General features: G+C 37.5%; 1 protein-coding gene across 16 annotated transcripts in view; it reads left to right on the forward strand.

Moving 5' to 3' along the window:
- PHF21A (PHD finger protein 21A) overlaps window positions 1-14,602 on the forward strand; it is a 125,395-nt gene that overhangs the window by 108,570 nt on the left and 2,223 nt on the right. For 11 of the 16 annotated variants that reach the window (XM_079308522.1, XM_079308513.1, XM_079308521.1 and 8 more), the window contains 8 exons: window positions 548-646; window positions 1,728-1,779; window positions 2,601-2,680; window positions 3,126-3,186; window positions 5,595-5,758; window positions 11,027-11,182; window positions 12,797-12,872; window positions 13,205-13,308. In XM_079308522.1, the coding sequence (XP_079164648.1) occupies window positions 548-646; window positions 1,728-1,779; window positions 2,601-2,680; window positions 3,126-3,186; window positions 5,595-5,758; window positions 11,027-11,182; window positions 12,797-12,872; window positions 13,205-13,308 (792 nt within the window). Of the gene's footprint in view, window positions 1-547; window positions 647-1,727; window positions 1,780-2,600; window positions 2,681-3,125; window positions 3,187-5,504; window positions 5,528-5,594; window positions 5,759-11,026; window positions 11,183-12,796; window positions 12,873-13,204; window positions 13,309-14,602 lie in introns of all 16 variants that reach the window. The other 5 variants (XM_079308516.1, XM_079308517.1, XM_079308520.1 and 2 more) reach the window with 1 other exon arrangement.

Genomic DNA, 14,602 nt, shown 5'->3' on the forward strand with positions numbered 1-14,602 from the left:
TTACCTTGCTCAAGTTTATAGCCTCAACATCTATGCTATAGGCTGAGGAATGTCATACAGAAGATTTATGACTTGAGAAAGGAAAAAGGCCTCAGAAACCTCTGAAACTGAGGGATTCAGAGAAACAGTTTTTGAGCCATCCATAATTCTATAACATATGAAGACTGGGGAGTGAGAAGTACAAAATGTATGTGCCCTGCAGGATGGTTTCTAAGTGGAAGTCTTCCTGAGATGAATTTTCTTGAGGTGTCTGTTATTCCCATACGTTGTGGTGATTTCTGTAACAAAATTAACTCTTAAAATCACTGTTATATCTTGTGTGGCTCTGTGGGGTAATGGATTGGTGACAAGGCTGCTCCGTTCTTTGTTAAATGAAAATACCTTATTTAACATTCCTCCCACATCACATTCCTCAATTAAGTCTTTGTTAGTACACTGCCAGCTTTAAACGTTTTTCTTCTGTTTCTGCAAAAGTATTTGTTTTGCTTTAACAGTCAAAGTAGAAAAAGTCATTCTTATCACTGAATGAAAGACTCTTTTCTTTCAGACTATTAAACCACATGTGGAAACAGAAGAGAAGCAAACAGAAAGTCGTACAGTTACTCCACCTGCTGCACCGAAGCCAAAACGAGAAGAAAATCCACAGGTATCAGAACATAACCAGAGCTTTCTTTTAAGAAAGTAAAAGGACACTGTGCTTCAGAAAGTATTTTTTCCCTCTCTTCCCCCAAGACTTCTTAACTTTAACATTCCATACATTCCTGTTGGACAGTGGTAGTTGATAAGGCTACAGAATAAAAAATCTAAGTAGATAAAGTGCATTGCATTTTTCAGTTCTGGAATGCATTTGGCTTCTAAGTCTTTTGTAAGTTAGAAGATTGTCATTTCTCCGTGATACTTCCTTCAAACGGGTTTAGATTATGGAGTTGATTTCCATTCCTTTGAGGTTTTAGACTCTGGAGTTATTCTCAAAGCTGAAGAAATGTCTTTATTTTCCTTTATAAATATTTCTGCTCTGGTGAGCAGGAAGGAAAGAGTCATGTATATTCACACTCTGCTTGTGTTTTAGTCCAGTTTAGTTTGGGGTGAAAGAGAGGACAGAATGACTATTTCTTAAAGCGTTTCTGCCATGAAGAGCTTTGGAACTGATTACAGCTAAATGCTCTGCTACATTTGTTTCCATAGATGGATTCAAATTGACTATTGTGTGAGCTCTAACTGTTGTCAGTTAGCAAAATTCTGATTTTTACATGTCTCTGCATTTCCTGCATTAAAATTAGAATCCTCTAAGAAACCCATAGCACTTAGCAAATAGCAAATCTAAGCTAGAGTTGTCTCCTTGTAGTTCACAATAGATGGAGAATGATCTTAAACTAGCAATATTTTTCTGGCAATTGAACTGTGTTGGTATTTTTTCATCATTAGTTCAGTGCTGGAATGGAAGTAAAGAAACTGCTCTCTTGTTCCCAGCTCTGCCAACTCTGTGATCATGAGCAATGGGCATTTCCCAGTATCTTAGTCTAGGTTCCCATCTAGAAAATGGGACTCTTGTCTATCCTTTTTCAAGAACTTTGACATACATGAATGAAAAGGGATTTATAGAAGCAAAATATCGCTAATTTTTTTTTTTTTTTGTGCTTAATTACTAGTCAGCTGCCTTTAAAAGGGCATAAATGACTCATCCTAACAGTTGTACTTTTCATGATCTTTTTTCTCCCCCCTCACAGAAACTTGCCTTCATGGTGTCTCTGGGACTAGTTACTCATGACCACCTGGAAGGTAGGAAAAATGTCTTATGTTGGTTGTTCAGCTCCATGTCATTCTGGGTTGGAAGTAGGATTCAAAAATATTTCTTGTATTAAAAGCAGTATTTTTTGGTACAATAGTACCTTTGGTATGTTTGTACTCAATCTAACTTAGTTTGTTGTGCATGTGTTTTTGTTCTTCTTATGACATCAAAACAAAGCTGTTATTTATGCAGCAGAGATGGGGAAGAAAGTGTATGCTCTGATGGTAGAAAAGAAGTCTGTGGCAATGCTAATGCCTTCTGGACAACCCCTCTATCTGCAAAGATACACCATGGATAATTTTACTGTAACCTATGTCTAGATTTTTCATTTATTTCATGGAACTGTAATTTATAATGAATAAATTAATGGATTATAATTTGATTTATAATTTAAATTTATAATCCTATATGTTGAAAGACAGCCTATCATTACAATTGCCTGCATATTTCTGTACTACATTTTTAAGTCTCAAGGTTAAATAACTTAAGTATCAACTTTTAAGGTTACCAGAGGCCTTTTTTTTTAGATCCCAGTTGTTCTGACCATGAGTTTAAAGTGTCTTAGTTGTGGATTACTTGGTGAGAAGAAGGCAATGATTTCATTAGTCACTGGAGCACTATATTTGTATTCCTTGTCAGGTGTTAGTTTTCAAACCTTCAGAAGTTAAAAGTATAACACAGTTGCCTATGCCAGGCATGACTGGTGTTCTGTAGACTCTTTGCAGCTCTTCTCACATGTGAACTGAATTCTGAGGACTTTATATAATTTCTGAGATTTATTTTTTGTAACCTGTATGCTTTGTTTTACAAGAAATCCAAAGTAAGCGACAAGAGAGGAAAAGAAGAACAACAGCAAATCCAGTGTACAGTGGAGCCGTTTTTGAGCCTGAGGTATTAATTTTTTTGCTGGGGGAAGCTGATATTTTCATTCTGATCTTGAGTGTCTTTCTAACGTCTTGCTACCTTCTAAGCTTTCTCAGTTCTATCTAGAGAGGCAAGCTATCATTTATAGTTCAGAAGGCCATTACAATGACACGACCCTCAGATTTTTAAATAGTAAATGCATTGGGGTGTCCTTCTAGTACTTACATCTTTTTCTGCCTTCTCCTTTATAAAGCTGACGTCAAATGGCAATATGTGTTGGTCTGCTTGCACATCAGTCTGAAGCAGTGCAGATGTCAGAAGCAGTGTAAAAAAGCTAATCTTTCTGAAGGTGTGCTTCAGAAAACACAAAAGCCAGTAATCTCTTAGTACTTACTGTGCTGTTCCTCAGCCACTGCTTATAGTTATTGCCAGAAATGTTCCCCAACAGAAATTATTCCGTTCTTCCCTGCAGCGCAAGAAGAGTACAGTGACGTACTTGAACAGCACAATGCATCCTGGGACACGTAAAAGAGGTGAGGTATACCCAGACCTGTCTCCCTGCCCATTTCCTCCACATTGCATGTGTAGTCCCCATGTCAGTTTGAAGACAAGGACTCTCCACTACTTCATGTGTCCAGTAAATTTCCATGGTAGCAAAGACCATGCCTTCTAGAGATTAGCATAACAAGATCTATTAGTCAGCTAAATGTTTCATTTCAGTTTTGTTCTCAAAAAAAAAACCCCAAACAAAACCCACCCAATTCGTTAGATACTCACTAGAGATGTGAGATGTTTAAACATCATTTAGTGATATGAAGCTTCTGTTAAGATCCCCTTGTTAATGACTAGATTGTATTGTTACTGTCAAGAAGAAAGTGGTTATGGAAAAAGCATTTGTGCCCTGAATAGGAGAGGAAACTTAGTGTGACAAAAGCCTTATTCCTCACTGGGAATAGGGATGGGTCCTTGAAAATAACTTACCTTGAGTGAGAAAAGCTATTGTACTTGTACTAAGCACTTTAACTGCAAGCAGAGTGCCACTTGTCCTAAAATGAGAGATGATCTTTCATATAAGCCTGCAATATTATTCAGAAGAAATCCTTCTGTAGAACAGGTAAAATTTTAAGACTTAGATTATGGTGGAACAGGTGAAACAGACCAGCATGGGGGAGAATGTGATGCCATTATTTGTACATGGCATCAACCACACCTACCTGATAATCTTTGCCTGATTTTGATGATTTTTTTCAGTCCTTAAAGACTCATAATACCTTCTCTATTCCTGAGTTTTCTGTCTAAAAAAAGGTAATAAATCAGATTATAAAAAAGCATCAACCCAGTCTCTCACCTAGCGCTGACCAGTTTAATTATCTTTTGAGTCTTTTTGCTGCAAGATGAAATAGTAATTTAATATAGTCTCCTCTTGATCCATGTTTTCAGTCTAGCAGACAATGTGGCAAAGCTGACACTGCTGCAGCTCTGCTGTTTTTAAATAAAAAACATGTCTCTACTGCTATTTCCTAATAACATTAAATGCATTTTTTAAAATGATATTATGTAGATTTTAAATAGAGAGTTTTTACACTTACTCAGTGGATAAGTAAATGTTCCTTCTTCTAGTAATGATTTCTTAATTTTATTTTAGACCTTATAATGAACAATTACTATATCAATGAAACTGATTGCATGCATTTGTACTTGATATTCTCTTAGCCTGTTTTTGCAACTATTTTACTTTTTGGTTTTTTCCTTACACCCTGTTGTGAGCCTTTACGTTACATCAGCACCAAATTAGTAGCACATGTTTTCAATTGACAGAAGATTGGGAAGTATACATTTGTTTTGTAATTTAATACAGCAATATATTGAGTGAAAAGCTTTTGTAAGCATTTGCCCTTGAGAGCTTTAGTTTAATTATAGATGGTGCTGAGCATGTCAGAAATTTCACCCATGGTCATCACTAGCAGAAATCCATTTCCAAGGACATACTCTGTTCTGGAACAGATCCAGACCTAAAATGCAAGGTTTAGCATGTTAATAGGTATAGACTGACAATCTGTAAACATAAGATCTGGGGAATTATTCCTAGATCCTAACTCCTTTATGTTTACATAGCCATAAATTACCCTGGAGAAGGAAGGCAGAAATGATGGTTGCATACTTTGTTTTTTGCTGTTTTGCTTTGCATTCATAATTTTATAAGAATTGTTATGAAGACATTTTGCACACTGCTAGTGTTAAGGAGTATCTAGGAATTGTGCAAAATCAAGCATACTAGACTGAGAAAGAGCCCAGAATTTAGACTAGGTTATACTAGAAGACCAGTGATAGGTTAAAACTGATAGTAGTTATGGGTTAGAAAACAAGACCTGTTCTTAGGTAGCCTAATTTTAAAAATGTTCCAGTAGGGTAGAAAGTGCTGATTTGTGAATTAACAGGTTTAAAAAATGGGAAAGTAGCAGGGTGGTGAGTGTTGGCCTCTGATAAAGGATTTAACCTTTGTGTAGATTTATGCTAGCACTAGAAAGATGGGGAGGTGTGGAATAACAGCAGAAAGGATTTAATAATAGTTATTGTAGCTTTGATGCCAACATTTTTCCCCTAAAAACTGAATAGCCTCATTTTTGTGAGTAGCAACTGTCCCCATGCTGCTTTTGTGGGAATGATTCTTTGACCCTCTACAAAGCTTATTTCTATTTCCTTCTGAAATACATCTTTTAAATGTTCTTTCCTTGCAAAATTCTACTTAAAGATTTCTAAAAAAATGTTTAAATCTTTGCTTCTGTCCTTCCACTTGTAACTTTTATATTAACTTCCTCTCTGTGCTACATCATTTCCTTTTTCACGCTAGCCAATGAGGACCACTGGCCAAAGGTATGTAAGATCATTTTTCCTTTCTTTTTTTTTTTTTTCGTTTGTGTTCCCTGTTGTTAATATGTAGGTCGTCCACCTAAATACAACACGGTGTTGGGGTTCGGGGCTTTGACCCCCACGTCCCCTCTGTCCAGTTATCCTGACTCCCCTGAAAATGAAAAGACAGAGACCACATTTACTTTTCCCGCAGCTGTTCAGCCCGTGTCCCTGCCTAGCCCCAGCTCCACAGACGTAAGTAACTCTTGGGGAGGGGGTTACTTTTAGAAGTACACAAAACAGACACAAGGAAAATCATTGCAGGTTTTGTTTCTTTAATCTCCCTGATCATTTGTTCTGATTCAGTGCAGTGAAACAGTCCAGCATTTTTTTAGCACACTTCCTTTTTTCCTCCTGCACCTATGTTGTTATCCTGTAGGAATTTTATTTATAACTCCTTCAGTGGATTGAAACATTGGGAAGAACCAGGCATACTGGATGAGCTCATTTCTTTTGTGTAGTGTCTGAGATCTTGTCTGACTGAATTGAATCTGTCATCCATGAAAAAGGCCCAGGGGGTGTGGGGGCAGGTGGGGAAGAGGAGAATGAAAAGTATTAGTTACAGGCCATAATAACAAAAAGTTCTGTTTCTACCATGAGAGAAGGATGGAAACTGCTTCGTCATGCACAACAGCCAGGAGCAGCATTTGTGGCACTGATTTGGCAGAAAGTGTGTTGTGACTTTTCAGTGGGGGTAAAACAGTTCTCAGGAGCTGGAGTGTACTTTCATTTAAGAACTTGCTTTTAAAAGACTTGTATTTACAGGGCACACCTTAAGAATCAAAAGGTGTTTGCTTATTTTTCCATACTGTTGCTACAATCTCCTTCTGCAGTTGTTCTTTTAGAAAAGAGTCACATATACTTGAGGCCCAACCATCTGAAATGGCCTTTGAGGAAAAGCTTGGTTGTTCTATTTCCATCTGTGTAGTTGCATCATTGTAAGAATGTGGACTGAGAGACTAACTCTCCTGACCATGTGGAATGGGGAATAGAAGTCAGTTCCTTGCCTCTGAACTGTATTTGTTCTGCAGAGGTAGCAGGAATAGGAGTAGTACAAGTGTGTCTGAAACACTGAAATAAATACATGCAGTTCTGATACCTAGGGAATACACATGTGGAATTACAAAGTTCTCTTTTATATAGTCATTTTTGAGAGCAGAATAGAAGATGACTGCACAAACCCTATCAAAAGTCAAATAAATGGGATTGTGGAACAGCCCCTCATGGATACAATAGGACAGCTTCATCTCTGGGGACTTCTAAAAATAAGCAGTACAGATGACTTGCTAATATGCAGAAAAGCACATATTTTACATTGGCCCCAAGATAACAAATTGATAATGTGGTGAGGGTCTTTTCCATCTCTGATATGTGTCTATACTGCTGAGTCTTTTCCTACTGTGTAAGAGCTCTCAGAAGAGTATGATGAGTTCTTGCCCTGTTTTCTGCAGTGCCCAATGGCAGCAAGCTAAATCAAGATTAAATTTTTGTAGCATTCAAATCTAGTTTTGAATGCCCTTAGTTTTCTGAATTAGAATTGTATTTTGGCCTCGGATCTGGATTGCTTTAATATACATTAATTAATGAAAATTGAAGTGATTTAAAGGAGACAGTGGAAGATTACCTAGCAGGTAACAAACATTCTCTCTTACCTGAACATACCATAATGTAGAGAAATAGCACTCTTTCCCCCTCAATATCATATGTAAATTCCCTTTTACATTTCTAGACAAGCCATTTAGTTGATATGTACGCAACAGAACTAACATTTTTAAAGAGCTTGATTTTTCTAAAGAATTTTATACCAAAGTCACATTCAGTACATATTCACTATCAGTTGGGCTCATTTGGTAGAATTTTCAGAAATACTTGATATTGAATCCCATTTAAAATAAAATGCATGTGAAAGTAGAAAATATATTTCAAAGTTCTCAAAAAAAATTTTTTTAATTAAAAATAAACTATGAAACAAAATGTGGATCTTCAGAGACAGAAAATATCAGAAAGGAGGTAAATGTCTGTTCTTCATTATGTCTTATAATTCTTACTTGCTAATTGTAAAGAAAGGATTTTTTTCCAATTGCCATCATAAGGTGGAAGGTGTGCTTCATTTAATATGTTCTTGTAAGATTGCTGTATAAGTTTGTGCAGTTATATCCCTTTTTTGTGATTTGGTTCCCTGTATTTATATATTTGTAATGCTGTGTGCTTTTCCTGTCTGAGTTTTGAGAACTTAGCCATATTTGTAAAAATCTTCAGCATCCTTGGCTTGAAAAGTGCAACATAGTGCTGGAAAAGTACTCTGTATTTAACAGAAATGGTAAAAGGTGGTGAAGACAAAGGGAGGATGAAGCAGAAACTTGAGATGGGATTAGTGATAAGGATGCAGGGATAGAAAGTAGGTCTAGGACCTGGGAAAAAGGAAGGAGATAATGCAGTAGGCAGGACTGAGCAAAGCCTCTTTTTTTTTTCCCCTCTCCCTTTCCCCACCCCCTTTTCCTGTTTGGCAGCTGTCTTGCCAAATGGTTATGTGAGCCACTTGGTTATGTGTGGTTTCCCTCATGCAGTAGTGGCATATTCAGCTGGAAGATGGCAATTGCCTTTGGAGGTCAGTTACTCAGCAGTAAGAATTGTGCAAAAATCTCTTGTTTTAGTGATGATTCAAGTTTTTGGTCACAAAATCCTTTTTTATATTAAACACATATCAAAACAGTGTTTCAATTGAGAGGAGCATTGTAGAACATTGAGATTGCAAAGTCAAGCCCATAAAAGTTAGAATATGCCAGAATTGGTATTGCTTCTGATAATTTAATTCACTTACATCATACATTATGATCATCTTTATTTACATGATCATGAACAATTGCTGTTGCAGAATATTTTGTTTTCCCATGTTATTCCAGTGAAATGTACATCTAAGTATAGATATTACAAACTCAAGCACACAAGCTGCTTTTGTTACTATGTTATTCATTTCTATTGCCTAAAGCCAGGCTCTGCTGCTCTAGACACTTTATCAAAATAAAGAAAGCTGTTAGCTGTCCAGAAAGCTTAAATTTACTTTCCTGGTCCCTTGTGAAGAGGAAGTAGAGCAGAAAGTGACGTTAAATCACCTTTTATGGTATCTGTTCTGAAATTATTCTTTACACTTTAGGCTGTAGCATTTCTGAGCAGCCTCACTGAGATCTGCTCTAGCCTGAGTTGGCTGACTGTAGGCTAACACAAAGCTCCTTCAGAAGCTGAGCTTAGTGGGTGCATGTCACCACAAAAATTCCAGCCCCTTCTTTATGCATATATTTATTAATTGCCCATAAGATCTGGGGCATTTCTTTGGAATCAAACAGTGGCTGGGATTTTGGTAAGGACAGTTGTTAAATCTGAGGAATTGCCCAGAATTTTGCATTACCAAAAACAGGACAATGGATTCTGTGTGTGTGTGTTGGCATCTCATGCATTCAGCTGCACTGTGCAATGGTTGCCTGTACCACTACAGGTTTTGCAGCACTCAGTTGAATTTGGGATATTCTGGGTCTAAATTTCTAAGTGTCTCCCCCTCAAGAAGAAACTGCACATTTGTCTCTTTTGTAGGGCTCTTTCTGCAGGGTATGAGACATAACAGGTTTGGTTTTCAGCACACCAGTAATTTTGCATTTTGTTACCAAGAGCTATTGTGTAGTCTGTGGGAACTAAAGCATTTTAAAATACATAATTATCTAGAATATAATTTTTTTTCTAAAATGAGAGAATTCCCCTCTTAAGCTTCTCCTTATCTTGAAGAGGATTTTATTTTAGCCTATATGATATCTTTGCCTGGTGCTTTCTCCTCAAACTCAGAGAATGCATGATGGAGGGAAAGGAGTTCTTCCCAGCCTGGTTACAACACATCGCTTCACAAGAAGCATGAAATGTCACTCATTTAGATCTTCATTTAACACTGAGGAATCTTTGGTATTAAAGGTGAAGTAATACCATAACTCAGTTATGGATCCAAAACATGGCACTGAAAATTCACTGAAGATTGCTCCTTTACAAAACATTAAATCAGTGTTAACCTTGGGAATTAAGAATAGCCTTCCTTTTGAAGAAGGGCCTCATAAGCAATCGAGCTGGGAAGTAGAAACCTGAGCAGATTACTCATGTATCATTCTTTTTACATGTGTATTATGTCATCCATAATTGAAATTACTGTAATTTTTCTTGCCTGGCACCTTAACGTGTGAGTGCACGGCCAAATCTGCTGTCCCTCCAAACTGATAGAATTGTTTGCATGTGTGAAGAGATGATCTGTGCCAAAATGAAACCTTGCATATGCTGGTATTTCATACAGGAGAGTGAGTACCCACAGTTCTGCTCCATACACACATCTTATGATTGCAGTCTTGCAGATCTGGGGTGTGTGTGAAACTTCACTGTAGGTCAGGGACAAGTGTGTACTTCAGACACCAGATGAGGCCTTGAACATGTGGAGTTGCCAGGTCAGCCCATTAGTCAGAGGAGAGGGTGGGGTGCCCTTTGCTTTCTCTCTGGACACTGAGCCACCTTTCTTATCATACCTCTTCATTCAAATATCCAAAAATCAAATCAAAACAGGAGGAGATGGAGAGAAGAAAAAGAAACAAAAATCAGACCTACCTTATTGGGATGTCTCTGATGGAAATGCAACAGTAACTAAACCTAGTTGTTTTAAAAGACACTACCAGTCATTTTTTCCATTCTTTCTTTAAAAAAAAAAAAAAAAAAAAAAAGAAAATCTGTCTTGGTACTCTTTCATCCTGTCTCTCAGTCTGTGTTAGTGATGAAACAATCCACTCTCTATAGAGAATGAGAAAGTTTTGAGTCACAGCTGTTTTGGTGCAACTTGAGCAGCCCTAGTGAAGTAAAAATAAATGTCTCAGAACATGATTCATTCTATTCTTTTTCATATAGAAGCACAACACCTTTTCCTTACAATTTCATTTTTAAAGGTGACCTAAATATTTAACAGTGTTCTTTTAAATTGCTCAGCTGGGGTTTCTTACATACTATTACTGGCAAGAGACAGTCAAATTAGCATTCCTGGAGTGGAGTTGGGCTTACATCAAAAAATCAAGAGGGTTAAGAAAGTGGGTAGCTCATCACTACAGGCAAATAAAATGATCAGGGTAAAGAGAGAATCTTAAAGAAGAAAGGCTATGGGGAAGCAATTGTTAAGAGAAGCTATAGTAATAAGTGTTTGCTGTACTTTTTTGTCTTGAGAGGACAGAGGGAGTGTTTGGGAGGACAGATGTCAATATTTCTGACATCTGGCATAGTTTTCCTGTTTCACTGCCTAAAAAGGGCTTGACCTTTTGGAATCCTCTTAGAAATAGTTTGTGCTGTAAACCTTGAATTCAACTAAGATGTAGATATCAAACATTGAAGTTCACTTACTGCCTTCTCCCTCTTACTTTCTCTCACCCAAACCCTTTCCCCTCTGTTTTGTAGGGTGATATCCATGAGGATTTTTGCAGTGTTTGCAGAAAAAGCGGGCAGCTGCTGATGTGTGACACATGTTCACGTGTTTATCACCTGGATTGTCTGGACCCACCTCTGAAAACCATTCCTAAGGGCATGTGGATCTGTCCCAAGTGTCAAGACCAGGTATTGTTTAACAGACAGGGAGCTATGTACAATGTGTGTGAACATTTTTTGGTGTTAAAGGAAGTAACCAGATTCCTTGGGTTACTTAGACCAAGATAGCCTGACACTGAACAAATCTATTTCATGTGTAGTAAGGCTTGTGTGAATTTCATTGAATTATTACCTCTGTTGGAATGTGTGCTAATATAAAACTGTCAGGTCTTACTCTGATTTTGGGGTCTTTATTTGTTACCCTTGTGTTTTTACTCTTTTTCTGGATCAATGTATACAGACTTTTGGGAAAGATTATCTACGACCCATTGAAATGCTGATGTTCATCTTAAAATCATTGTTTCTTCAAAAGCTATTGGTATATTCTTCTGGACAAATAAATAAAACTTTTTCACAAGCCTACCTCAATAGATAGAGCACATATAAGCCTCTGTTTGTATAAGCAAACATCAGAAAAGTTGTCTTCAGTGATCTCTTTAATAATATCATCCAGCACCAGTATAATGAGTATAGGTGAAGCGTTTCCTTCCAGATCACTCTCTGAAAATGTACAGTTGAAGTGAGCAGGTTATATTTTAATATTTTGTTTATAATTGCATTGAGATTACAAGATAAAGAAGTAAACTGTTGTATTCCTAACCCTTGCATGGAACTCTAGAAGTTGCAAAAGCTTGCTGATGACAGGCAGTCTGAAGCTGTGTCCTGTCTAACCCAGCACATTGCTTGGTCACCCACATGGCCTTTGGTGTGCCAGGTGGTAGCATAAGGAAACAGGCAGACCTATGGTGTGCTGCTCAGAAGAGTGAAAATGCAAAACTGAAGTGACTTGGTCTGCAGTTGCCAGAGAGGAGGGCGTATCATAACTTGGGTACTCCTGCTCTTGCCTTCTCTCACCTTATCCCTCCTCTTCATGTTTCTGTGATAGCTTCCTACAAAATTAAGGACAAAATTTGAGTAACTTCACTGTAAACTGACCAAGTCCTCTGTCTTCTGAGACACTACCCTGATCACGTACTAAAAATACTTGTCCTTCCTCTTAAAGTTTGTTAGGAAGCAAAATGTAGGAAGGATCTGAAAGACATAAATGGTCCTTACCCTTATAAAGAGAGTTTGACATATCTATTGAGATGATTCTGGTAAGAAGAGGTGATAGGACAATTTCATGTTTCACTAGCCAGAAGTGTGATGTTTGAATATATGGTGTGGAGACTAGGCTGCAGCAGGAAAACTTTTTTCCCAGAACAACTAAGATCAGCAATTTGTCTGAACCGTGAAGTAATGTTTATGTCTCCTGGCAAGTTTTGAGTTCAGATACATTATTCTTTCATTCCTCTTTTAAGTTGTTCACTATCATTAGTAGACTTTATTTGTGGCTGTGGAGGGAATTTAGGAAACTGCTGACATTTGTAAGAAATAGGCTTGCTTTGTGAGAGCCACAATACAGTTGTGAATAATTCCCTCTGTTAAATCTCAGATCAGGTCTGTGAAGCTTCATGTTAACAGGGCTGAGGCTAATGATAGCCATGAAAGAAAATCCTCAGTCTTTCCATCCTTCTCCCTCTCCTTTTTGCTTTCTCTGGTAGGTTTTTTACCAGCTAAATCTCTATGAAAATTTTCTTTCAGATGCTAAAGAAAGAAGAAGCAATCCCATGGCCAGGAACTTTAGCAATTGTTCATTCATATATTGCATATAAAGCAGGTAAGAAAATGATGAACGCTTTTCTTTCACTTTTAATAATGGAAAATGTTATTTTGGGAGTGGGATAGAACAGTACTTCCTTTACAAAAGGAAATTTTGTCATACAAAAGGAAATAACCTTAATCACTAGCAAAGTAAAAATAGCAGTCTAAATATTTCTTAAGCCTGTTATGCTTGTGTATGTAGGTAAAATTTTGGGAGTGATTCAGAGCACAAGTTGTTAAGCATTGGTTTAAACACAATTCCTCTCTTTACGTGAAGCACTTTAGACCTTCTGTCCACTATTGTAAGAGAAATATTTAAAATATTCTGTTTAATACTCTGTTTTGCAGCAAAAGAAGAGGAAAAACAGAAACTACTTAAATGGAGTTCAGATTTAAAACAGGAAAGAGAACAACTAGAGCAGAAGGTCAAACAGCTCAGCAATTCTATAACAGTGAGTATTGTCCTTCTGAATAACCCTTCACCTGTGTTCTGGTGCCACAATGCAGGGAGAAAACTACTGTAGAGCAACTCCATATACTAGACCTGTCATCCTCTGGATTTATTTAGAATTGAGTGAGTGCTTTCCTTTGCTTTTTAGGAGTTTGAGGAGCAGGAATGAAATAAAGGCAACATAGACTTACATTGAGTCTCATGCATGATCCATGCTGAATATGTAGGTAGACATATGGTGACATATAGTATCAACAGGTGACAAAAATGACCCAGAGTGTTTTTGTCTGTGGGCAGTACATTGAGTCCAACCCTCTAGTGGCTCACTTAAACAAGAATGGTTGGGCCTCTGTGTAATGAGAGTTACAGCCTTGGTGCACTTTCCAGACCTTTTTGATGCAAAAGCAGCCATTTACTCAGGGCTGACTCTCAGGACCTTGATGCATTGCCTTGGCAGTCAGCAGCTGGACTCTGCACATCCTGTGCATTGTATTGACTAGAAAATGTCATATTTCAAACTAGAAACCTTAGTTTCCACCTTGGATTATTGCAGTAATTGGAATATACATATTGATTTGGCCACTCTTCTCACCTTTATGTGCAGATTAATCTCTTGAGATGCCAATATAATGTTTGAGCCCCTCCTTGGTGTAGCCCTATTCAATATCACATAATGAAAAAAAGCAGAATCTCCTGTGTGGCAACATCTGTAAGGCTGGATTCATTATTGCAGACTTTTTAGATGCATTTTCCAGGCCGCCTGTCTTTGCCTATTAGAGCAAAAGTGTCCCGTGTTTACAGACCACTCAATACTGTCAATACAAATAAAATGGCTGTGAGGGGCTGGTTAGCCGTCCTGGGGACTGTCACCTTCTTTCTGGTTAGCAGTAGCTGAGTGTAACCTGAGCAGCACTAGACAACTAACACTGTTTCTCAGTGATGTACCCAAGTAGATGCAAGGCCTTAACATGAAGGATTGGCAATGGGCAGAGAGGATGTTCATACTTACATTGGACCTGTCCAAAACAGGTATCTTAGGTCTAGATGTTTTAGTTATTATGATGCCATGAGCTGCATGTGAAAACAGTAAAGCTAAAACCAGCAGTGTCTGGAGATCAGCATGGATAAAATATTTTTAAAATGTAGGAAGGTTGCCATCTTCATATAAAAACCAGAGTGTAAGAGACACAGCCAATGTTCCATCATTTTTGTGAGTTTCAATTATATATATATATATATATAAGAGTTTTTCACCCTTGAGACATCATTTGTGGGCTTTTTTAAAGTTAGCTTGC

Source organism: Erithacus rubecula, assembly GCF_903797595.1.
Source record: "Erithacus rubecula genome assembly, chromosome: 6".
NCBI classification, from domain to species: Eukaryota; Metazoa; Chordata; class Aves; order Passeriformes; family Muscicapidae; genus Erithacus; species Erithacus rubecula.